The sequence below is a fragment of the Guillardia theta genome (genome assembly GCF_000315625.1).
Source record: "Guillardia theta CCMP2712 unplaced genomic scaffold GUITHscaffold_69, whole genome shotgun sequence".
NCBI classification, from domain to species: domain Eukaryota; class Cryptophyceae; order Pyrenomonadales; family Geminigeraceae; genus Guillardia; species Guillardia theta.
Window position 1 is genome coordinate 268,301 of NW_005434605.1, and position 22,989 is coordinate 291,289.

Here is a 22,989-nt window from a genome sequence, read left to right on the forward strand (position 1 = left end):
CAGACTCGCTGTCTTGGTTCAGATCAGTTCATTGGAGCCCTTCAAGAGCCTGGTGAGGAATGAAAAACTATCCATGCAGGGCAGAAATATCGATACATCTTTCTTTGACCTTGTGGGTTTTGCTTTCAATTACCATGCGAACGAACATGGGTATGGTTGTTGAAGGGATGCAATTGAGGAGCAGCAGCACGGACTTTCAGGCTGTTGAGACTCCTCAGCCACCAGGGCAGGCATACTTCAGCAGCAGCAGCAGCAGCAGCAGCAGCATGCTTGAAAGTGCCCTTGAGACCACCTCAGAGCCGGCAGAGCAGGCCTTCAGCAGCAGCAGCAACAGCAGCAGCATGCTTGAAAACTTGATTGAGACAACTCCTCAGGAACCAGAGCAAGCATTATTCAGCAGCAGCAGTAGTACCAGCATGCTGGGAAATGCCCTTGAGACCACCTCAGAGACAGCAGAGCAGGCCTTCAGCAGCAGCAGCAGCAGCAGCGTACCTGAGACTACCACTAGTCCCCTTCCTGCTCCTGCATACAGCTCAACAACTGCACAGAGAGCTTCGGGCACGATCTCAACCACCTCAAGACATCAGCATGACAGCAGCTCCTCCACCAGTGCGACTGAAGTTGGGATGAAAAGCACTGCCACTGTGCTGCAAGACTATCTTAGCACTTCAACGAACATCTCGGATGCTCATCAGTTGTCCTCTGCTTTTGTGAATCCCGAGCAGACGCCGACGTTGTTGCTGGAATGGTCTTCTAGCATTACCTCGTTCTCAACATCTCGGGAACTCGCAGCAGAAATTCAGGTGATCAGTACCTCGCCGGTTCAAGTCGCGCAACCAGCTCCCAGCCCTCCTGAGACAGCCAAGGTGGTAATCTCAGTCATACTGCCATTGACCGTCGAGGAGTTTTCAAAGGTGCAGGGCTCATACCTGCAATCAGTCGCGGCTGCAGCTCGAGTCTCTGTTGACATGGTCGAGATCGTTGAAGTCAAGTCAGTCAGCCTGCGGCGGAGCGGGGACCGCTCTCTGCTCGCGCAGGGTGTCAGTGTTCTTACCAGTATCACCGTTCCCAAGACCGAGATGAGCAGACTTGTATCAGATGTTCAGCTGGGGGCTCTCAATGCTGAGCTGATCAAGAATGGCCTGCCTCCCGCATCACAGCTGGTGATGGTGGAGGCGGGGGCATTGGTGCTGACTACCACTCCTCCACCACAAGGGCCCAACCAACTCGTGCTTGGCATCGTTGCTGCAAGTTCGTTGCTAGCAAGTTTCGTCCTGGTGTTCTCGTTCAAGAGCGTTTATAACAAAAGGGCCGAGTGGAAGAGTGTGAAGATTATTCCACTTGACAATGGGGAGAGTGAGGAAGAATCCGGGAGGACACGCCCGAAGGACATCACAGCTGGACAGGAACTGGAGACAGTCACCGTCGATAAAGTCACTCCAATGGGAGTCTCAGTACACGAGCGGCCGTCGCTGACAAGCCCTGTCATCTATTGGTTAGAGTACGGGAGCTGCGTCTTTGAGCTTGGGAGACATGCTGACCCCATGGGAGGGTCTTGGATCAGACATGAGAGAGGATGGTCCCTCCCTCCGCACCCTACAGCCTTGCGCACCATCGTCGTGAGGCATGCTGCTGACCATAGTCGTCGTAGAGTATCCATGAGACGCGCAAGATTGAAGCCTTTGCCGGACCTGTTGTCAGATGCTGGGCAGTCAGCTGGAGGAGGCGTCGAGGAAATCGAGTCTCCTAGACATCAGATGGTGATCTCACCTACCGAGACCAACGGACGAGCAGATTCAAAACCAGGAAACTTGTCGCACGTGCGGAGACGCCGTGAGTTGACATGGAAGGCTCTCCCGGATCCCAACGTGCTGCTGGTGGAGGGTGACACAGACGACAGCGTGAGAGAGTCCAGTAGGGAAAAGAGCCCCTTGCCAAAGTCTCGCCTGAAAGCCCTCCCGGACCCTCTGAGTCCGAGAGGAGACGATGAGCTTCAAGATCAGCATCCACTCACTCCAGTCAGCCAGGGGCAGCTCGACCAAGGGGAGAACGAGCATGAGCTGTCTGGTGAGACCGATGTCAGTAGCAGGAGAGCTCGATCCCGTCGTAGGCTTCGATCCTTGCCGTCACTTCTGCCCGCCTCTCGGCGGCCAGTATCTTCCTGACATGTGTTACTACACCTATTTTCCCGAAAGTTTGTCGTACGAAGAGGAAGCAGAAAGTAAGGAAACGAGACACTGAGGGGAGAGAAGAAGAGGAGAGGTCAAAAGGGAGCCTCGGAGTCAGCACTAGTGTCTCTTGCAGCCCGGCCGTGTTGCTGAGCGCGGCGGGCCGGGCCCGGGCCGGTAGTTTCTGCCCTTCTCCTGTATGAGATCTGCTCTAATTCAGTCCTGCTGTCCTCCACTAAACCTTTAGTTAGGAGTAGGTCCTCGTCTATTTTCGGCTGCCATGGCGTTGTTGGTCGACAGGTGGCAGGAGGAGCAGGGAGGAGGCAGGAGCAAGTGAAGGAGCTGATCAGCACAAGCCTCGCGCAAGCTTACAGAATCTGCCTCTCTCCTCTCCTTGGCTGAGATACAAGGTTTGCTAGAAGGAATGCGATGAGCGAGGGGAGGAAGGCAGGGGAGTCCCATAGTTTGTTCAGGAGGAGAGAGCAGGGCGAGGGCTGGTATCACGTGACTCCCAAGGGAACGAGACCTGGTGATCCTGACGCAGCCGTCAACTTGTACTGCATGCCGACCATGTCGTTCAAGGGTCCACCAGGTGCATAAGTAGGCCGACGATGGTGATGCATTGACTTGAGACCAGGGAAGAGAAAGATTATTCGCGGAGATGATTTTGTGGAGAGAGAGAGAGGAGGAAGTCTTCAAGAGGAGGCGAAAGCAAGACCATCTCGAGCGCCTACGCTAGAATCAAACTGCCTCTGGTGGTTGAACCTGACTGCCGCCCTCGTGGTGGTGGGGCTGGTGGCGGCGATGCTGACAGTGAGCAGAAGCCTTCTGATGACTCTGCTGAGCCTGTCCGCAGGTTGAGACATCTCTTCATCGAGGGCTGTTCAGAACCATCGCCTTCACTTTCACCATCCTCGCTGTGCTCTCATTCAGAAAGTACGGCCAATGGCGAGTCATCATGGCCCGCAACGCCGGGGTTGCGATCCCGCACAAAAACAACGAGCTTGCGAGCCTGTTGTGGATAGAGGAGCTGAATGTTGAGATCTTGTCCTTGCTGTGCCTCGTCCCTTGCCCCTTGCCCTTGTGGTCTACAGGAGACCACGAGAGCAACTCGGAGGCCTGGCTGGTGATCTCTGTTCCCCCCATGTTGCCGCTCTTGACGCCTGCTATCAGATTCTCGTCATCCTCGTCCTCCGAACACTCTTTCTGCTTCGATGCTGCATACTGAACGACCCCTTGAATGTACGAGACCTTGACAGTTGCTCTCCGCCAGTCACTCGCTCTGCAGTCCGACGCCAGAAAGTTCTCACGCACCAACTGCGGACTCAGAAAGTACAGGATTGTGCTGATCTCTCGCTTCAGGAAGGATCCAAGGTGGCTGCTGAGCTTGTGGATGGTGCGCGTCTCTTGTACCTTGCGTTGGGGACCTTGATGGTCTCTTGCAGACTTGTTTGTTTGCATGCTCGTACCTGCTCCATGCTGCGGAGAAACCTTACGGTCTCGATGCCTCAATCTCCGACGTGCCATGATAGTTGCAATGTCAGGCTCGTACTTCTCCGACTTCTTCAACTCTCTCGTGTACATTCTCGGGGTGTTCACCAAGGCTGGTGTTGCGCCTCAACTTCCCGTAACTCGTCTTGGAGGTGAAACCCCGATTGTCGTTCGTGTTCGACTTGTTGCTTCCCTGACATCTCTAATTTTACAGGATCAATTCTCATGTTCTCATGTTTCATGTCCATCGTCTTACTTTGCATAACCTTCAACTTTCTTGTCTGCTTGGTGGATGTGGATGACGCTCTTCTGAGGTGCGAAGAATGGCTGTTGGTGTTGTTGGTGTTGTTGTTGGTGGTGGTGGTGGTGGTGGTGGTGGTTGCTGTTGCTGTTGCTGTTGCTGTTGCTGTTGCTGTTGCCGTTGCTGTTGCCGTTGCCGTTGCAGTTGTTGTTGTTTTCCGCTGATTCTTTGGACAGGGTTGAACGTGCCCACCACGAAAACAGAATGAAATTGTTGCAAAGACTGCAGGCCGTTCGATGCATTGAGATGTTCTATGTTGCGTCTCCAATGTACGCTCGTCTCCGCGACAAAGTGGGTCAACGTATCAAGAAAGAATCTGGTACATCAGCAAGAATTCTTCAAACTCCTGCTGATGGCATGTACACAGATCGTCGTGCAGTGCAAGGCTTTCAGCTGCAGGGAGAGATGAGAAGAAGTAGAGACTTGAGGTTGAATCGACTTTCTCGCACCCGACGCGCATCTTGATGTCATTTGTCAGGAATTACTTGAAGAGGTTCCGATGGATAGAAAGCGACGATGAAATGTTTGCTCTGACGACCATGAGCGCTGGGATAGAGAAGATGAAGGTGAAGCTGGATCAAGTGCAGGACGTTGTGACCAGCCTCGAGCTGGATGTAAGAGCAAGGAGATGATGTCAAGTTTAGTTGAAAAAAGGTCTAGTCCTCTCTACGTCTCCTCGCTCGAGCTCCCCGATGTCACAACAGATGGTATGCTCCTTGCCCCAAGTCCATGGACTGCGAGGGAGGACGTGAGAGGGTTAGAGCAGCGTCAGACGAGAACCTGTTGGTACGTCGTCGTCCTGTTGGAGTCGTCTGCCACGCTCGCGCTATCGGAGCCTTGGATGGAGGCGTGGTCACTCTGTCCGTGAAGTGAGGGAGGCGCGAGGTGGGGAGGGGGAGAGCACCTGAGAAATCTGACTGGCCGTGTCATCGTTTCGTCGCTCCTTCCGCTTGCTCCCTCGATGCGGCTTCTTCGGCTTCTTGTCCCCTCCGTCGAACTTGAAGCTCCCGACCCACTTGCCTGTCGATTCCATCCATTTGGTGAACCTGAGGCGTCAGGTCAGCGACGGCAGGAGCCTCCTCCTCGTCCTACTCGTCGGGTTTCTTCTCCTTCCGTCTCTTGCCCTCCCCTTTCGATCCGCCCAGCATGTTCCAGGGAGTGAAGGACTTGTCCCGCAGCTTCCTCTCTGCGTGCAGGGTTGAGCGTGAGAGGGGAGGGAGCAGAGTAGAGACCGGAGATGGAGGAGACTCTCTCAAAGAGTTGGCTAATCACTTCCGGGTGCCTGACAGGCCTGTCAGCTCCTCGATACCTCGACGCCTCTCTTGCTACGTGATGGTCAGCCGGTGAAATCCCTCCGTCCTACACACTTCCTTGGAGTATCTGCAGATGAAGCTGCAAGACGTCTCCTGCGCAGATATGCGTCAGAGGGAAGGAAAGGAGGGGAGGACGCGCCTTGAGCTGATCAGCCTCGTCGTCGATGGCGATGGCGAGTATGTCGCAAGCGTTTTCTACAGTCAGGCCTGATGAACGTCAGTTAGTCCCGCGGAGAGAGGCAGCGCTCAAGTCACTTCTTGTGAGCTGATCTTCACAAAGAGCTTTCAGCCTGCAGGAATGGCATCACAAATCGTCATCGTCATCGTCATCACAGCTTCACCTTGTCAGGCCGAATCTTTGCGCCGCGGACAGCAGCTCATCGGCCATGTTGTCAAGCATTCCTTCTTCGATCTGATCCTTGCATCAGGGTGGTAGCGAGGCTTTCGAGTGACCGACCTTGTCCGTGTAGATGAAATGCAGCAAAACCCGAAAGTAATCCGGACGGAAGTCTAACAGCAAACATTCAGTCACCTCCCCCCACCATCCCCCACAAGATCTGCCGCACCTGGCACGTTTATCTCTCGCAGATGCATCGTCTCGTCGGTCAGAATCGGCACGGGGCACCTGCCTCTCATGTTAGCCAGCTGCTGCTGAAACCGGAGGATTTCTGGCTGCTTGACCTCGCGATCAAGATCGCCTTGTGCGCGGCAATGTGTTCGCACTCCGTCCCAACCACGAAGGTGACGTCACTTCCCATCCCGCTGTGCAGGAGCATCTGCAGGCAGTGAGAACGGTTGACTCTCTCCTCCTAGGATACCTCGAGGTCGTACGTGAGCGTCGTCGCTGGGATCGTGACATGTTTCACGCTGCTCTTGTGCGAGAAGGTCGCCTCGCTGAAGACCGACCTCACCTCTTCCTCTTCCATCACGCTGACGTTCCTCGCGCTCGCTCTATCAGATCTGCTTCAGGCTCAGCAACGAATTCTCCCCCGCATCCTCCTCACTCAAACAGGCGCAGGTTGACTTGGATCGCAAACTCGCCCTCGGGCGCCACTTCCTCCAGCTCCCTACCCAGCAGACTCAGGCTTCGGGTTCGATCTCCCAGCTCGCTTCTCACTCTCTCAAAATACACTTCTGCTTCCCCCAATGATCGTCGTAGCCCTCAAACACGCTGCCCTCCAACTCGTTGTCTTGGAAGATGACAGTCGAACGGCCTAACAGCCAACATCAGCCCCTCAACTCCCCAGCAGCCAGGACGACCTTCAGTGTCCAGGAGGACGAAGGAGAACCAGGCTCGCACAGATCCACTCCCCTTGTAGGCTAGGAACACGCTCACATACTCGCTCTCGCTCTCCGTCATCCCACTCGGACAGATCTGACAAGTTGCATCAGACTCAAATCCACAGCGTCTTCCTCTTGTGCGCACCCAGAGGGCCCAGGGCTCGTTGCATAACTGGAATGTGGTTGTCTCAATCTTCTCCCCTGGCACAGTGTCCTCGTACGGAAACCCAACAAACTTGGCCAGGTGCCTGAACAAGCATGTCATCGATTCTGTTGCATCACTTCCCCCCTCCTCCCGCTCACTGGCTCTGCAAGTACTCTCCGCGCACCACGTCTTCGTCTGATTGCTGTCCCGAAACGGGCCTCGGGTTCTCCTGATGGCCTCTCACTGAGGGTACGATGCTGTGCGTGTTAGACCCTGCACGGGAAGAGGTTTCCAGGTCCTCGGACTTGTGCGAGGCCTCGTTCTCATGCTCTCCACCTTCCCTCTTGGCGTTCCCCCATGGCCAAGAAGCGTCCTGGATCGCCTGGAGAGGATCCCAGTCCTTGTGCTTGCCCGACCCGTTTGATTGTGTCTCTGATCTCGCCAGCCTCTTCGAACCTTTCATGCGCAGGTGGTAGCCCTGTTCGTCTTGTGGCATTCCCTGGAGTGAACTTGTTATCAACGGCACAGCCTGTTTACACCCTTTCTCCCTTCCTTGCATTGTCATGCATCTCCCACTTACAAGCGCACCCGTTCCCTTTCTAGTCTCTGTCTCACTCCCTCCCTTCTGCTTTGCCTTTTCCTGTCCCTTCGATGTTATGCTGTGCTATCTGCAGACGCTGCTGCTTCCACTCTGCAGCTCGTAGTTAGCCCTCCTTGTACTTAATCTCGTATCTCTCCCCAACCGTGCTGCATGACCGTTCTTCCCTGGATGTCTCTTTTCAGCGTTAATTTGAGAACATGTCTCTGTTCCTCTTTCAGCTCCTCCTCCGTTGCTCTTCCTCTATCACTCAGTTCTTTCCTGACCCTCTCTCCTCCCTTAACCCTCAGCTCCTCTTCGATCCTCTCCTCTCCTCTTCGCTCCTCTCCTCCTCGCTCCTCTCCTCCTCGCTTCCCCACCCCTCCCCCCTTCCCTCCCCAAGTTCAGCGTTTGCTGAACTTCGCTTCCTGATGCATGTCAAAAACGGGGAGCCGATGATGGGTAGGGTGATCAAAAGTTAGGGGGTAGTGGTCTAATGTTTCGATTAATGAGCAATGTGTCATAGATAGCGTGAATTCTATATATCCTCACTATAGAAATATCCAGGGATAATGGGATAGAAGAGCATGTGGATTTATGGTAGTCCAGTTTCAGGGGTGGGGGTAATGACGTCACGGGGTGGACCCTTTTTCAGACCTTTTTTTTGGGTCGTGTAAAACTTATGTTTTGTTTGTTTTTTCTTCCCTTGACCGGTCAAACCGTTGGGCCATGCCGACCACGACGCTAGCGGAACTGCTGAACTGGAACCAGCGCATCATGAAGGAGGAGGCGGCGCTGGTGAAGAGCATCCTCACCTCAAGGAAGAGCTCCCAGGAGGGAGAGGAGCCCTGGAGTAGCGAGATATTGACGACAGAGTACCAGGGCAGTCAGCCCAGGCAGTTCAGGACCCGCCACTGGCACGCTTTTCACAACATGTTGGATGGGCAGAAGGCCCCCAAGCTCGATATGCGCTCTCTATCGGAAGCCCACCAGAAGGATGACTTGCCCGTGACGTCGCGTGCTGATACAAAGAGAGAGACTGTGAATCGGGCGGTCCAGGTCCGTTTCAGTGGGAGCAGAACCCATCGAGGAAGGCTCCAAGAGACCCAGCAGGAAGATCTGGGCAGAATTTCTACCTCAAGGCGATCAAACAACCCAAACCCCAAGAACCAGACTCCTTCTTCATTGCAGATTGCAATAAGTATGCAACTAGAACCCTTGGAATCTGAACCGTCTTGACTCGTCTCTCAGGATCCGGGGAATATCATCCATTTGAATCATACGCACGGGAGAAGTTGAAACAAGGTGCTGATATGCTTTGAGTCTTCCGTGTGTCCGTGCTCACAGCTTCTGTGCAGCCGAGTGGGGGAGCATGGCATCGCAAGGTTGGAAGACGGATGCAGTGCGATGTCTCCTTTGAAGTCCCTTGTCAGGTTCTGAAGCTCAGAGGTTGCCAGTCACGCCGGAGTCCATGTGAGGATCTGCTGGAGGGCGACTCGGGGTTCTCATCTTTCACAGCTCGTCCATCTCCTCGAGGACGCGCACAGCTCAGAGGCTGCAGGAGCTGGAGAAAGCTGTTGAGATCGTGAGGGCTCCTGTTGTGCGGTAGTGCCATGACCAAGGAGAGGGCAGGAGAGCGAGCTGAGGCGGAAAGCTGAAGAAGAGCTCAAGCGCGTGCTTGCCGAAACTTCAGGTGCTTGGTTTGAGGATGGTACCATCCTAGCTGACCCGAGCTGAAGCTCGACAGAAGTATATCTTCTTCCACAACGGACTGACGCGGGGGGATGACTTGGTGCTCGAACCTGTCATGGAAGTGCTGAGCTGAGACCTTTTCCAGCTGATATCGGACGACAGCAGCGGGATAGCGAAGCTCGAGCCGGGGAAGAGCCTGAGGACGATGTTCCGTCCGCCAACGGGTGACGTTGAAGAGGGTCACCGGCAGGGGGTGGGCAAACCTTGTCCTGCGCTGTCCTGGAGGTCAAGACTTCCTTCAGGTGCCTGTGCTGGGGATCAAGAACATGATGTGGCATAGCACGACCGACCAAGGTGACGCTCCTCTGCTGCGTTCGGGAGGGCGGAGGAGCTCACACTGCCTCCTCCCTGTTGAGCAGGACTTGGGACGACGCACGGGACTCATCGCGCCAATCGCTTCCTTCTGAGCAGGAAGAACTCCAGGCTGACGGGAATCTGAGAGAAGGCAGGACCTGGTTTGACTGATTCATTCCTCCCTCCTCCCCTTCACCGTCTTCTCTTCTTTTCGATCCTATCACTTCTCTTTCACTCATCCTTCTTCCTCTTCCCTTTGCCCTCGTTTCCCCTCCCCTCATGTAGAAGTTAAAAGTGCATGAATGTCATCAAGAACAATACAACACAATGCAGACTATCTCATTGCCACGATTGACGGATTACGACTTGCATGCTTCCATGTCCAGAGAGGCATGCTACACCACAGCGTATCGACATGCGATATCAGCACGAGTTGTTTTCCTTAGAAATATTTTCCATGGATACTGTCGTTTGCTCTTGCTCCTGCTCCTGCTCCTGCTCCTGCTCTTGCTCTTGCTCTTGCTCCTGCTCCTGCTCTTGCTCTTGCTCCTGCTCCTGCTCCTGCTCTTGCTCTTGCTCTTGCTCTTGCTCCTGCTCTTGCTCTTGCTCTTGCTCCTGCTCTTGCTCTTGCTCTTGCTCTTGCTCTTGCTCTTGCTCTACCTGTACTTTTACTTGTTCTGTCGTCTTGCTCCAGGTCTGTTCTGTTTATTTGTTCATAGCGCTCGTAGGACAACTGCTTTCTCGATCGGCCGCATTGCTGCCTTTCACAAGGCTTACTAATGAAGGGTATAGTCATGAATTGCTGTCCTTCATATTTAGGTTTCACGACGCTGAGGATGAGCTGGTTGGGGTTGCTGTAGGATCTATTCGTCATCTCCCGCCTCCTTGCTCCTCCTCCCCCCTCCCCCTCCCTCTCTCCCTCCCCCGCTCCCCTCTCTCCCTCCTCCCTCCTCCTCTCTCCTCCTCTCGCTCCTCTCCTTGCCGTCTTCTCCTCCTGTAAGGTTGGAGCCATCTCCTGTCTCATGTTCGCCTTTACCGCCGCTTGAAGAGGAGCATGGCGGAAGCTGAGAGCCTTCTATGCGTGTAGAGCATGTCGTCGGAGATTGAAGAAGAGGCCGAGGATGCGCTCAGTGATTCCTACAGTTTCCAGGATGCGGTTGATGGCGGCGAGCTAGACATGAACCTGGACGGGAGCGATGCGAAGAGGGCTGACCTCAAGGTGGCCGCAGAGCTAGGGAGGCAGCTGCTGAGGGAGAAACAAGCGCTCCTGGAGAAGCTTGAAGCCTCCCAGCTCGAGCTGGAGCAGTGCAAGGGGGAGCTGCGGGAATGGCAGGAGTTTGCGGGAGAGGCCGGGTCGTGGTCTTGCCCATTGTCCCCAGCAGCAGCAAAGGCTCTGATCGCAGACATGGACAAGACGGTGCAGACATACGTCAAGGAATGCTCGGACAAGAGCTCCAGGATCCTCCAGCTGGAGTTCAGATGCTCCGAGCTGGAGTCGACAGTCGCCCACAACGAGGAGGAGATCCTTCACCTGGGGAAGCAGGCGGGGGATGCGCAGAAGCTGAGGGAGAAGCTGTCTGCAGCGGAGGCGCAGGTCAGCAAGATGTCGCAGCAGGAGAAGGAACTGCAAGAGGCGAAGCGAGAATGCGGCAAGTGGAAGGATAGAGCATCTATCGTTGAAGCAGACTGCGAGCAATACCAACAAGAAATCAGTAGGCTGCAGGTGATACCCAGCATGCTTCGGGCGCAAGTGGAATGAAATGATGTGCAGGCGGAGCTGGAAGAGGAGAAGTCAGAGACTCGGAGACTGAAGCGGTCCATGACCGGATCGACTCCCCGCCATGAGGTGATCGCTGCGCATGTTTGACCTGTACACATTCATAGAGGAGTGAGACTTTTGTGCGCAGAGCACCACCCCCAGAGCGATCATGGAGGAAGAGAGCTGCAAGAAGTCTCTGCAGTCAGCCATGCAGAAGATCGACGACCTCAACTATGAGATCGCCTCTCTCAAGGCTGCCGCGCGGGTCGGCGAAGCCTCGGCGTCGGAGAGGTCTTTCTGCGAGGAGACTGAGAGCGAGAGCGAATCTTTGAACTTGGACGACGCTCAGAAGGTGTTGACCTTCGATGAGCAGAAGCTGCAAGATCAAGGTCAAGGGCTCGTGCCCTCCTCGTTGGACATGTCGGCGAAGCAAGCAAGCTCGACGTCGACAGAGGGAGGGCCGGGGGGCTCGAGTTCTGCAGTGGAAGAGGCGTCTTTCATCACTTTGAACCTGAACCTTCGCAAGGAGGTGAGACTCTGGTGCCCTCCATGGTCTTGTGGCTGAACTGCATCGTCTCGTTCCCTTGCTCTCTTTGGCAGCTCGAGGGTGTACAGAACTTGTGTCAAATCTACATGAAAGACAACGAGCATCTGCGACAGGAGCTCGCACAGGTAACTCCTTCTTGTCACGATTCTGGGTTCTGATCACCTTCGCACCATAGGAGCAATTCAGAAGAAAGGCATGACCGCTTCACGTGTGGTGTGCCGTGCTGACGAAATTTCTGGATGTGCAGGAGCAGGACGAGATCTCCCGTTTCCTGGAGGAGCTCAACCTGAAGCTGATGTATCCATCTCCTGTCGCCACTGCAGTCGCTGGTCTTGACGCACTGCCCCTAGGAAAAGGTTGCACCAAGACCCATCGGAGCAGGATACCCTCCGAAGCTCCACACGGGCTGAAACGGATCCCAACGAGGAGGAGGAGGATGAAGCAGAGAAGGAACAGGACGGGCTGCAGTCGCTTCTCAATAATGTCTCCGACGGGATCCCCTCTCCCCTGGATGGTGCGAGCCCCTAGAGACCTTGATCGTGTCCTCCAGTGAGATGCTTTGCAGTCGAAGTCCTCTCAATCTTCAGCAACGCCTACAACGCCGTTGAATGCAACAGGACGAGGATGAGGATCGCCGAGGTGATCCTTGAAGGATTCTTCGTCCTCACCCTGGCCTCCATCATCATGGACAACCCAAAGCTCAGGAAGGAGCAGCTGGACCATCAAGGGATCCAGTCGCTGGTGCTCAAGTCAAAATCTGCAGGCACTCACTCCACCTGCGCGCCCTTGTTCCCCCTGAGCCTCGTGTTGTGCAGGCATCCCATTCTACGAGTATCACTCGTGGTTGCGAGCGCAGCTGAGAGAGCTTCCTCTCGTCTCTGAGGTCTGCTTCTTCCTTCACCTTCTTCACTTTGCCTGCACTGGCTCTACAACCCTTTGCCTCTTGCTCAGAGTTCCCCGCCCTCCCTGCTGCCTCCTCCCCTTCATCTCCTCTCAGTCATCATTTGATATTCATGATCACCCAGAATGACGACGAGAACGACGACACGACGACCATTTCCATGCAAGAGTTGCACTCGCTCGTGATGGGGTTGGAATCGAACAACGCCTCCAAGAATAAGGTCGGTTCCTTTCAACCTGCCTCCCCCCCCCGCCCCCCCCGCTCCCACTTGACAAACTGCGGCTGCAGGGCATGAGGAAGCGCGACAGGTTGGCTGCGCTCTTCTCCTCACCCAAGAAGGTGAAGCTCAGCTGCAGAGCAGCTAGGGAGATCATGTGGCTCCGCAGGATGCGAACGGGACGGCGAGCGATGCGGGGAGCAGCTGCGGGGAGGGAGGAGGAAGTTCTCATTCCAGAGACCTCTGCATCAGGCTGATCCAGATCAACATGGATATCACGGAGAAGCTCAAGAAGTCAGTGAAGCGAAGAAAGGTCTGCTCCCCCCTCCCCTTCCTACGGGCTCCCTCAACCTCTGCGGTGACATGACGGGCGACAGGCTCTGGAGCTGGCTCTGGAGGTAGAGAAGCTGGAGAAGGAAGAAGCTCTGCAGGTACCTTCCTCTCCCTCCTTTTCCCCTCTTCCTTGAAGAGACCTACTTGCCTCCTCTTGTAACTTATCCCTCACTTGCTCCCCGCAGCATTCAAGGGCAGTCAAGCAGGTTTGTGACCTGCTGTCTCGTCAGCTGGCGGAGCGAGAGGACCAGCAGGAGAGGAGTCAACCGCAAGGAGGAGACGATGATGCTGAAGAAGTCGAAACCACTGCGGCGATGGGAGTAGACAACCAATCGCCTGAGTCGCTTGAAGCATCATCGGATCCAAGTTGTACATAATACATGTTCTATCCGTGGGGCTACACCGTCTTTACCGTACTATCAGTACTCACTGTGTACTGACCGTGACGGAGGCTCGAACTTCAGAACTTCGGAACGCCGGGCCGTGGGGGGCCGGCTTTCGTTCCTGCCGGGCGGGCCGGGCCCGGACTCGTCCCCTCCCTCCTCCCCCTGCTCCCCCTTCCCCCTCCCTGCGGGGTTCCATCAACTCGCATCTCCCTCGCGTCTCCAGCTTCTCCTTGAAAGGTCTCCTTCATCCCAGCACACTCCCGACAACACTTCCTCCGCCTCCTCATGTTCTCTCCTCCCAAGGTGCGGAATGAAGCCGCGGACAGCATCCCGATGGTCAACGACATCAGTGAATGGTCGTCGAGGATCTCGACGAAACTCTCCGCATGCCGGGAAGGAGAGCTGATCAAAGCATTCTACTCCTCCCTTACAGGCGCGATCACCACAAACTCCGCCCTTGCCTCCGTGCCCATGGACGATCACCTCTGCCACAGAGGGCATGCCGTCTTCGACACTTGCACTCTGGCAAAGGGGCGAATCTATCGACTCAGGACTCACATCGACCGCTTCCTCGCAAGCGCGCATGGGGCGAGGATCGACCCTCCCCTATCACGCTCCGAGATCGAGAACATCATCCTACACACCGCCGCTGCCTCTGGACTCAAGGACGGGTCCGTCCGCTTCTGGCTCTCTGCAGGACCAGGAGATTTCTCCATCGTCCCCAAGCAGGGATCCTCTTCTTTCTACTGCGTCATCTTCGTCGGCTCGGCACTACAGCACGAGATGGGCAAGGCACCTCCTGCCATCTCCGAGGTAACAGTGCGTGACGTCCCGCTGAAACCGCCGGCCCTGAGCTCGATCAAGACCAACAACTACCTCCTTAACTCCCTCACCGCCCTCCGAGCGCGCGATCTGGGAGGGACCTTTGGTATCCTTGTGGACGAGGAGGGTTTCATCGCTGAATCCTGCGTCCTTAACGTTTCCTTCGTGCTCCCGGACAAGACCCTGGTCACTCCCACGTTCGCTCGTGCTCTCAACGGCACCACTGTGCGCAAATGCCTCGAGTTTGCAGAACCTAAACTGATCGCTGAGGGTCTGATCAAAGAAGCCCAGCAGCGACCCATCGCGGAGGAGGAGGCTCATACGGCTGTGGAGATTTTCCTCACTGGAGGCGACCTGCACTTGTACGCCGTGACGTCGTGGGACGGGGAGCCAGTCGGAGATGGTCAGGTCGGTCCTGTGGCGACGAGGCTGCTCTCCGCACTTGAGGATGAGGCGATGCACGGGAGCAGCGAGCATCTCCAGGTTCCATACTCGTGATTGGTCCCTGTGACCGTATAACATTCAGAAGCCTACATGAGGGTGGGTGAAACTCGTTTCATTGAATGTGTGAATGTTGCTCCTCTCTACTCATCATGTATAACCAGCTCTTGGATTGCCGCTGTTCAACTTGTCAGTGGCAGCCGTTCCTGTTCACACGCCACGTGGCGACAGTCCTTCCTCCTTGTGGAACAACCATGCACTGACCGATGTAGTGGGTGAGAGAGTCCGAAACTTCCTTGCTGAACTCTGCAGCGACGTACGTGTGCTCCTCAGGTCCCGCCCCAGCCGTCATGGGAGCCCCAGGGACAGAGTTCCCTGAGTTGTGGATGTACGCGCGTCCTGGTCCGCATGGTGCATCGCGATCGTAGATGACGACGTTGGGATCAGACACGGCAGTCACAGGAGCCTTGTAACATGCCTTGGGTGGGTTGTCGTTCCCAACAGTCAACCCATGAGCAGAGAGAACGGTGAAGAGCAAGAGTGCAAAGACCGAGATAGCACGAGATGGCATCTGCACACCGAAAGTGAATTTTCAGTGATAGAAAACCCGCAGGACAAAGCCTAAATCAGGAGAGTGATGAGCTATCAATGGCATCCTCAAATTCAGTACGTCCAGGAGAAAAAAGAGACAAAACACATTTGTAGGTGATCACAAAGAGGAGATCATGATGACGTAAGGTAGACTACGTAAGGTCATCAACTGTTGATGCTTCATAACCTCATCTGTCTAAAAAGTGCTTCCATCCACCTTGTTTTGATGTGTTTGATTGCCATACAACTATCTCTGTTTCTTCCGTCTCATCTCTCTTCCCTAATTCTTTCCTCCCTCTCCTTCCCTCCCAACATCGCGCCATGAAACGACACTCTGTAGTTGCTTTGCTTCATCCCATTTTGTGCCAGCCAGCGCTTCCAGCTGCCCACCACCCCATCCCATACCCTTGAAAGACAGGTGTGTGTATACCCTCAGTGCTCTGATGCAATTCTATAAGTCCCTCCTTAATTCAGTTCGTATGAGACCTGAACTATAGGTACCCCCACCCCCTTTTTGCATTCCATTTGGACACCCACGGTTTTCATCTAGGCCGAACTCTTCTTTCACTTGTGTCAATCAGAATTTCAAGATACCTTCATATTTTTGAAAAATACTCCTCATTTCGAAAACGACTTTTTAACCAATCAACCGACTGTCCGCGGCCCGGCGGGCCGGCCCGGCGGCCGCCGGCGGGCCGGGGCCAGCGACCCGGCTCGCGTCCGGCCGGGGATGTCACCGGGTGATTTTTACTGAACCGGAGGCTACTGAGAGTAAACGGCAGAGCACGGTACTTCATGACACGGACGTGTCAGGCGGCAGGGCTGAGTTTACTGCTAGATCATCAGGCTATGACCCAGTCCTAGAAAAGTTTGTAGGTTGGTCCGATTAAGACAGGAGTGCAAAGATATCAGAAAATAATCTCGCAAATCTTCGACGAAATTTCGAAATCGTTTCCAGGCCATTGCCGTAGTAAATTTCAATTTTGACCTACCGAAATGAAACTTGTCGTAACAAACAATTTCGGCCGAATCCGGATATAATGGTTTTTCATTTACAAACGTTTTAACACTGAAAAATAATTTTTGTTTGTTTTACAACAGCCTAGGCGTCAGCCGACAAACCCAATCAAAACAGCAATCAAAAGGGTTGACAGTACGTGAAGCGTCAGGAAGGGACTGGCGAGTGGGGGCCGGCAGCGCGCCGTCGGAGGGTGAAAGATCGGACCATGATGGGAGAACACGTTCATCGATGCATGTGCCAGGGCATGAGCTGCTCCTTCGCACGCATCTTTGTCGCTCTCTTCCGTTCTTCTGTGATGTTCGCATGGAGCCTTCTCTTGCCCTTCGGTCCGAAAGAATTTAAAGCACTCGGAGAATCGTCAAGGAGTCTTGAGCATGAGCTTCAAGATACTCGATGGAACCAAAGAAGTGTCGAACTGGAGGGCCACGAGGACTCCCCTGCTTCAGATAGCCAATCATCCCGTGCTTTGACAAGATCCTCCAGTGCGAATCATGCCCATCACGCCGCCCTGCGTATGGAAGCTGGATCTCATCTCAGCTTGCGATGCAAGTTGCTGGAACACCCCGATAGTCACGCCTGCTCCTGCAGCTGCTTGCGCTGCATGAAGCGCATGAGGTCCGAGCTGCTGTCGTCCTTTGAGCAAGCGCGATTGCAAGGCTACATCGTGGTCACGACAAGAGAAGCGGCGGGGCGACATCAGCAAGGGAGAAGACGTCGATCGGTATTATGAGACCGTGCGCGAGAGCAGTGTGAGAAGTATCTAGAGGGGGCGGAGCATGTTATCCGATGTATAAAGAATGTATATACACAATCGAAAGAAAGCCTTCGGCCTAGAGCCATGCTTGACTCACCGATCAACTCAGTCTTGTCCATACATTTTTCAATTCCAAAGGGGAGTGAAGAGATCGGCACGTACGCCGCGTATGATACCTGCTGAGGCGGGTTGGTTTGTTTGCCCTTTCCTGCAGGAAGCTTACTTTACAGTGCCGTGACGAATCCGTGCGAGGAGGCTCAAGTTTACTCCTGCAAGAATTTGAATGTGTTTAAACACTGTTTCGACATCTACTGTATGACCTGGCTCTAGGAAGTTTCGTTTCTCTTAGGCTGGTCATACCAAGAGTGCAAAAAGAGCAAGACCGCTTCAGGTTTTAGCCGACCCTCGAAACGTCGCAGCACAACTTTCAACTTTTACCCAGCGAAATAGCAAAAGCCTGTGACCTGTTCAATTTCGGCCGAATCCGGATATCCATGGTGTACATTCACCAAAATTCAGTTTTACCGCATTTTACTACAGCCCAAGGCGTCAGCCGACAAAACTGAGTCAAAAGGATTCGACTGTGCGAGCGAGGAGCGGAGAGAGCGGTCGTGGGGCAGCAAAGGTGCCAAGGGTAAGAGATAATGGGAGTACACGTTCATCGATGCATGTGCCAGGGCATGAGCTGCTCCCTCGCCGGCATCTTTGTCGCTCTCTTCCGTTCTGCTGTGATGTTCGCATGGAGCCTTCTCTTGCCCTTGGATCGGCACGAAGTGCTTCAAGACACTCCATTAAACCAAGCTGTCGACGATCACAACGAACTGGTAGGCCACGAGGACTCCTCTGCTTCAGATAGCCAATCATCCCGTGCTTTGACAAGATCCGCCAGTGCGAATCATGCCCATCACGCCGCCCTGCGTATGGAAGCTGGATCTCATCTCAGCTTGCGATGCAAGTTGCTGGAACACCCCGATAGTCACGCCTGCTCCTGCAGCTGCTTGCGCTGCATGAAGCGCATGAGGTCCGAGCTGCTGTCGTCCTTTGAGCAAGCGCGATTGCAAGGCTACATCGTGGTCACGACAAGAGAAGCGGCGGGGCGACATCAGCAAGGGAGAAGACGTCGATCGGTATTATGAGACCGTGCGCGAGAGCAGTGTGAGAAGTATCTAGAGGGGGCGGAGCATGTTATCCGATGTATAAAGAATGTATATACACAATCGAAAGAAAGCCTTCGGCCTAGAGCCATGCTTGACTCACCGATCAACTCAGTCTTGTCCATACATTTTTCAATCCGAAGGGGAGTGAAGAGATCTGCATGGACCCAATCATGTGACTCTGATGCCTTTGACAGTCACAATACAAGCTTGCGATGTGTGCATGGGAGCAGCAAAGACGGGATGAGCCGCATCTCCAGGCCTGCAAATCTGATTGTCTCATCATCATGCCAGATCATCCGATCGCCAGTCGGACAGACCGTACGCCTACATCATAGGTGAACTTCCGTCCGATGGGTAACGATGAACACGGATGTTCCTCAGCGCACGACTAGTCTGATGAGATCCGCAGTTTCATCCGATCGGATTGCCAGCCCAGCCCGGTCAGGGTACGGTCGTCAGTGTGGCCGCCGGGCCGCCCGAATAAAAACAATTGACTAGCTGTTCAAAATACACTCACCTTTTTTTTGCTCGGTAGTCAAACTTTTTTCCCCACTCCGCGCGAGGAGGCGGCGATGACAGAGAAGACGGTGGAGTTCCCCAACGGGTTGCGGTACGACGGGAAGGTGAACAAGCAGGGGCTCCCCCATGGAGCAGGGAAGGTCGTCTACCCTGACGGCTCCTCCTATGTGGGAGAGTGGAAGGTGAGGACAAGGCGTCGGATGGTGGCTGGAGGAATGCTGAAAGAAGTTTGTCTTGTCCAGGATGGGATGAGGCAGGGGCAAGGAGCTCTGTACGTCTCGGCTGATGAGCAGTTCGAAGGGTAGGATGACGCAGGATACGGGAGATTCGAGCATGGTTCTGACGATGGGTGATATTCAGGGACTGGGTTGACAACAAGAAAGAAGGGAGAGGAACGTACAAGTTTCCTAATGGCGATGTGTTCGACGGTGTTGGCTGCGATGATGAGCGTTGGGAGGTGAGTGACACGTGCCTTCAGGATGCTACTTGAACGACAAGAGGCATGGCACAGGGACTTACAGGTCAGACCTGCCGCTTTTGTCGCCAGCTGTTCTCATACCGTCCAAGGCATGCGAATGGAGTCTTGTATGAAGGGAACTGGGAGGATGGTCTACGAAGTGGTCAGGGCACGGAGACGTATCCAAACGGAGATAAGTATCAGGAAAGCTCGTTCCTTGCTCGGAGACTCGCGTGACAACCAGGCAGGGCTCGTGGAGTTTCGATCTGAAACAAGGCTATGGGACCATGACCTTCAGCAATGGCAGCCAGTGAGTCCCTAGAAGCAGCTGAAGTCGGGGTGGATGATCGTGCCTAGGTACATCGGCTTCTGGGACAAAGGAGTGAAGTCAGGAGCAGGAAAGATGCTGCTCTCCGACGGAAGCCGATATGAGGTCGGGTTGTGCGTGCGGGGAGGGATGGAGATTGAAGGGTGTGGATCCAGGGCGAGATGTTTGGAGATCGCCGGGACGGTAAGGGAGTCTATCACTACCCAAGTGGAACAACGTGAGTCTGTCTTGGCCTCCTCAATGGTTCCTCAACCAGCCGCGCGCAGGTACCAGGGGGACTGGGTGAATGATCTCCGGCACGGTGAAGGACAGATGTCGTTTCCCAACGGAGAAGTCTACAAGTTGTTTGCCATGCAGCTTGACCTTCACCCTGTGAGATCCCGTTGTCTCCGCAGGGGACAGTGGAACAAAGGTCACCGTGAGGGCGAGGGCGAGGCTGTTTATGCAGACGGCAGCCAGTAAGACCATGCCCGCCTGACTTAGAGCTGGTGGGTGATATAGCTGCAGGTACCTCGGTGAATGGAGGCAGGACAAGCGACATGGTCGAGGTAGATGGCAGTTGGCTGCTTCTTGGGTACGACCGACTGCTCTTTGAAGGCATCTACACGTTCTCGAACCTTGACACCTACGACGGGGAGTGGAAGAACGATCTGGGTGACTTGGCCTTCATTTCTGGCTGGCCAGTCAAACTGAGTGCGGTCACCAGTGGATGGCAGAGGCGTCTACAACTCTCACGGCAATGGCGTCTACACTGGAGAGTTCAAGGTGACTGTCGGCACACGTCTTGTTTCCTTGCCTGCCAGCAAGCCAGCATCTGAATTCCCATTCTCGTTTGCTTTCCTCCGTGACTTGTGCTGGATGTTGCCTTCGTCTTCCCCATCCTTATCCTTGTCCTTGCTAATACGGCAATTAGGATGGTAAGAGGAACGGACAAGGCACATTCATCCACGTCAACGGTGAAAGAAGAGCTGAGAACTATGTAGCAACGTGACCTGCGCACATGTTCCGATGAGCAGGAGACGAGTACACCGGAGAGTGGCTGGACGACAAGCCGCACGGTCCTTCCCTTTTGCCCTCCCCTGCTTCATCTACTTGCTAATTCCCCTCGCCTTGCAGGACGAGGAGTGTACAAGTCCTCACGAGACGGTAGCGTCTTCAGGTTCACTCCCCTCCCCTCCTGTTGCTCTGCTTCTCGACGCTGACGTCATCCCAGCGGAGAGTGGCGCGAGGGGAAGCGACATGGCAACGGCATCCTCCAGCTCTTCGACGGGTCCACCTGCAGGTTGCGACGAGCTGGACAGGCAGCAGTCGCTGAGATGGTTTGCAGGGACGAGTGGTACCGAGGAGTGCTTGCAGTTCGTTTCATGCCAACACAGGATATGAATGTGGAGAATGGAATGTAGGGGAAGGCGAACTAGAGCTGAAGGAGAGAGAGAAGGCTGGAAGGAGTGAAGTAGGGAGAGAGGAGTAACAGAGGATTAAGAGAGCAAGACGAGGGGATGATAGTATGACAAGACTTGGGGTTGAGCACTGCGGCAGTTTCCCTTCGCCTTCATCTTCGTCTCCCTGCTCCGATGTGCCGCGTGAACGCCTCCTGCAGCGACCTCTCTTGGTGCTCTGTGGGACAGTCAGCACGAATGACATCTCCTCCCTCCTCTCGCCTGCTCGCTCGTCCTCTGCCTGCACTCGCCGTTTGTCGCTCGTTGAGAGCGTCGCCCTGCAAGAAGGGTTACATGGGGAAGGAGAGGGCAAGGGAGGGGAGGGGAGGGGAGAGGAGGGAGAGGAGAGAGCGAGGGAGAGAAGGAGGGAGGGATAGGAGGGAAAGAGGGAGGATGATGAGGGAAAGGAGAGAAGTAGGAGAAGGTACATAGAGCCTTCAGCTTCTGTCCATGAGTGAACTTCGAGGTTGAGATTGAAGCGCCAGATCTTGTAGACGGGGATGATGACGTGGCAGTAGGATACGATCTCTACTTCCCCCACAAACCTCTTCTCTCCGCTCGGATCCTGCAGGTTGTCAGGAAGGACGTAAGGAGACGAGAACCATTGCTAGGAACGACGGGAGGGAGGGAGGGAGAGAGAAGCAGGTTTAGGGTTTAGAGGAGGATGAGACGACGATGGAAAAGGTGAAGGAAAGAGAGAGAGCATGAGAGATTCGCGAGAAGACTGCGAGAGGAGACGCTGGTAATCGAGGAAGGAGAGCGGGGGAGAGCAGGAGGAAGCAGCAGAGGAGTCAAAGTCTAACCTTGAGCTTGGTAGAAGTCTTGGATCGGAAGAGACTCTCGATCTGGATGGGGCTCAAGACGACTGCTTCCGAGTCAGAAACAAGGAGGGAGAGAAGATCAAAGGGGAGAGGGAAGGGGAGGGGAAGACAGTGGAGGGTAGGGAATATGAGGAGGGGAGAGGAGGGGAGAGGAGGGGAGAGGGAAGTCGTTGGAGCAGTAGGTGTTGGGGGTAAAAAGTATGAGGAGGATTGGAGGCAGCATGTGACGTAGAGGAGGAGGAGATGAGAGTCAGAAGTTGGAGGGCAAGACATGAATTTCTTTCACCTTTTCCGACCATGTAAATATTCTGCTTGTTCTTCTTCTGCTCAATCTCTTCCAGTTCGAACCTGCCGGCGTTGTCAGCACGCCAGGGCAAGGAGGGAAATGAAGGAGAGCATGGACTAGCTGGAGGGGAGGGTGTGAGAGGAGGAGAGGAGGGGGCGAGGGAGAGGAGGGGAGGAGGGGGAGGAGGGGAGGAGGGGAGGAGGGGAGGGGAGGGAGGGGAGGGGAGGGGAGGGGAGGGGAGGGGAGGGGAGGGGAGGGGAGGGGAGGGGAGGGAGGGAGGGAGGGAGGAGTTACAGCAGCGGGATCTGCAGCTGCCCATCAAGGTCGTTGAGGTCGATCTTGACCGCCTGGAACTCGGCGGAGGTGCCGCCCACGACGATGCTGGTCGATCTGATGGGGGTCCATTGATTGTTCTCCTGCGATCTCTGCCCCAGCAGACGTCCAGCAGACGTCAGGACCTCCATGATTCACTCTCGGCTCCTCCCTCAGCCTCCTCCTTGTCCTCCCCCCTCTCTCCCGTCGCTGTCACTGTCCTGTCCCTGTCCCTCCACCATCCTCACCCTACCCCTTCCACCTCCACCTCCTTTCTTCCTCTCCCTCCCTCTTCCTCCCTCCTCTTGCTGTGCTCCTCTTCCCACCTTCGATCTCCAGCTTGAACTTCTTCTTCTTGAGCACGAGCATATCCTGGAAGAGGTTCTTGAAGCGGAGGTCCAGCAGCAGCAGCTGCTCTCCTCCATCCATCTCGTCCTCCGCGTCCACCCACGAGGACGCATACCTGCTCGAGCTGTTGCCGTGGTGAAGGTACTTGAGGTTCTTCTCTTTCTCCACCTGCCTTCCAGGGGAGCTCCGGGTTCCTCCTGGTGCCTGCTCATGAGCGCGAGACCCCGC

The 22,989-nt window shown here is 54.9% G+C and overlaps 9 protein-coding genes across 9 annotated transcripts in view; 5 read left to right on the plus strand and 4 right to left on the minus strand.

Annotated features, from left to right (window-relative positions):
* Positions 1 to 146: 146 nt before the first annotated feature.
* On the plus strand, positions 147 to 4,592 carry GUITHDRAFT_142948 (hypothetical protein; the record flags this gene model as incomplete). Its single annotated transcript, XM_005827148.1, has 15 exons — positions 147 to 2,067; positions 2,090 to 2,221; positions 2,420 to 2,468; positions 2,588 to 2,760; positions 2,806 to 2,981; positions 3,025 to 3,294; positions 3,342 to 3,410; positions 3,457 to 3,564; positions 3,614 to 3,665; positions 3,713 to 3,811; positions 3,874 to 3,973; positions 4,137 to 4,279; positions 4,328 to 4,388; positions 4,439 to 4,526; positions 4,548 to 4,592. 15 exons carry the CDS (start codon positions 147 to 149, stop codon positions 4,590 to 4,592), a joined length of 3,486 nt encoding a protein of 1,161 aa, XP_005827205.1.
* Positions 4,593 to 5,319: 727 nt separating this feature from the next.
* On the minus strand, positions 5,320 to 7,258 carry GUITHDRAFT_142949 (hypothetical protein; the record flags this gene model as incomplete). Its single annotated transcript, XM_005827149.1, has 12 exons — positions 5,320 to 5,480; positions 5,529 to 5,563; positions 5,615 to 5,691; positions 5,731 to 5,783; positions 5,840 to 5,898; positions 5,955 to 6,049; positions 6,092 to 6,233; positions 6,278 to 6,340; positions 6,391 to 6,487; positions 6,534 to 6,648; positions 6,700 to 6,802; positions 6,858 to 7,258. The coding sequence occupies 12 exons, from the start codon at positions 7,256 to 7,258 to the stop codon at positions 5,320 to 5,322; spliced, it is 1,401 nt and encodes a 466-aa protein (XP_005827206.1).
* Positions 7,259 to 8,443: 1,185 nt separating this feature from the next.
* On the minus strand, positions 8,444 to 9,308 carry GUITHDRAFT_154193 (hypothetical protein). Its single transcript, XM_005827150.1, has one exon. The coding sequence runs from the start codon at positions 8,889 to 8,891 to the stop codon at positions 8,706 to 8,708; it is 186 nt and encodes a 61-aa protein (XP_005827207.1). The 5' UTR covers positions 8,892 to 9,308; the 3' UTR covers positions 8,444 to 8,705.
* A 2,197-nt stretch (positions 9,309 to 11,505) lies between these two features.
* On the plus strand, positions 11,506 to 13,475 carry GUITHDRAFT_154194 (hypothetical protein). Its single transcript, XM_005827151.1, has 12 exons — positions 11,506 to 11,610; positions 11,682 to 11,753; positions 11,804 to 11,821; positions 11,876 to 11,925; positions 11,979 to 12,142; positions 12,194 to 12,391; positions 12,444 to 12,511; positions 12,654 to 12,749; positions 12,818 to 12,868; positions 12,916 to 13,059; positions 13,124 to 13,177; positions 13,265 to 13,475. The coding sequence occupies exons 2-12, from the start codon at positions 11,715 to 11,717 to the stop codon at positions 13,454 to 13,456; spliced, it is 1,074 nt and encodes a 357-aa protein (XP_005827208.1). The 5' UTR covers positions 11,506 to 11,610; positions 11,682 to 11,714; the 3' UTR covers positions 13,457 to 13,475.
* A 323-nt stretch (positions 13,476 to 13,798) lies between these two features.
* GUITHDRAFT_75808 (hypothetical protein) lies at positions 13,799 to 14,785 on the plus strand (the record flags this gene model as incomplete). Its single annotated transcript, XM_005827152.1, has 1 exon — positions 13,799 to 14,785. The coding sequence occupies one exon, from the start codon at positions 13,799 to 13,801 to the stop codon at positions 14,783 to 14,785; it is 987 nt and encodes a 328-aa protein (XP_005827209.1).
* Positions 14,786 to 14,829: 44 nt separating this feature from the next.
* On the minus strand, positions 14,830 to 15,301 carry GUITHDRAFT_154195 (hypothetical protein; the record flags this gene model as incomplete). The annotated part of the gene is made up of 1 exon (XM_005827153.1): positions 14,830 to 15,301. A coding segment is annotated over one exon (383 nt), but the record flags the coding sequence as incomplete, so codon positions are not given.
* Positions 15,302 to 17,690: 2,389 nt separating this feature from the next.
* Positions 17,691 to 18,321, plus strand: GUITHDRAFT_154196 (hypothetical protein). The gene has a single exon (XM_005827154.1). It carries the CDS (start codon positions 17,763 to 17,765, stop codon positions 18,228 to 18,230), a length of 468 nt encoding a protein of 155 aa, XP_005827211.1. The 5' UTR covers positions 17,691 to 17,762; the 3' UTR covers positions 18,231 to 18,321.
* A 502-nt stretch (positions 18,322 to 18,823) lies between these two features.
* Positions 18,824 to 20,958, plus strand: GUITHDRAFT_113711 (hypothetical protein; the record flags this gene model as incomplete). Its single annotated transcript, XM_005827155.1, has 17 exons — positions 18,824 to 18,952; positions 19,013 to 19,071; positions 19,131 to 19,198; positions 19,249 to 19,291; positions 19,338 to 19,424; positions 19,472 to 19,537; positions 19,585 to 19,660; positions 19,711 to 19,772; positions 19,822 to 19,896; positions 19,951 to 20,013; positions 20,085 to 20,209; positions 20,262 to 20,320; positions 20,469 to 20,511; positions 20,572 to 20,613; positions 20,672 to 20,714; positions 20,769 to 20,837; positions 20,883 to 20,958. 17 exons carry the CDS (start codon positions 18,824 to 18,826, stop codon positions 20,956 to 20,958), a joined length of 1,185 nt encoding a protein of 394 aa, XP_005827212.1.
* Positions 20,959 to 21,785: 827 nt separating this feature from the next.
* GUITHDRAFT_113712 (hypothetical protein) overlaps positions 21,786 to 22,989 on the minus strand; it is a gene marked incomplete at both ends in the record, with an annotated part of 2,822 nt that continues 1,618 nt past the window's right edge. The window contains 4 exons of the mRNA XM_005827156.1: positions 21,786 to 21,859; positions 22,102 to 22,163; positions 22,396 to 22,526; positions 22,777 to 22,933. Coding sequence (XP_005827213.1) covers positions 21,786 to 21,859; positions 22,102 to 22,163; positions 22,396 to 22,526; positions 22,777 to 22,933 — 424 coding nt within the window. The remainder of the gene's footprint in view (positions 21,860 to 22,101; positions 22,164 to 22,395; positions 22,527 to 22,776; positions 22,934 to 22,989) is intronic.

What these genes read in the sequence shown, in the direction of transcription:
- GUITHDRAFT_154193 (XM_005827150.1), bottom strand. Translation starts at nt 8,891, where the DNA reads ATGGCACTACCGCACAACAGGAGCCCTCACGATCTCAACAGCTTTCTC.
- GUITHDRAFT_154194 (XM_005827151.1), top strand. Translation starts at nt 11,715, where the DNA reads ATGAAAGACAACGAGCATCTGCGACAGGAGCTCGCACAG. An exon ending in GATCCCCTCTCCCCTGGATG is followed by an intron (nt 12,143 to 12,193) that starts GTGCGAGCCCCT and finishes GATGCTTTGCAG; the next exon opens with TCGAAGTCCTCTCAATCTTC. An exon ending in ACAACGCCTCCAAGAATAAG is followed by an intron (nt 12,750 to 12,817) that starts GTCGGTTCCTTT and finishes CTGCGGCTGCAG; the next exon opens with GGCATGAGGAAGCGCGACAG.
- GUITHDRAFT_154196 (XM_005827154.1), top strand. Translation starts at nt 17,763, where the DNA reads ATGTGCCAGGGCATGAGCTGCTCCCTCGCCGGCATCTTTGTCGCTCTC.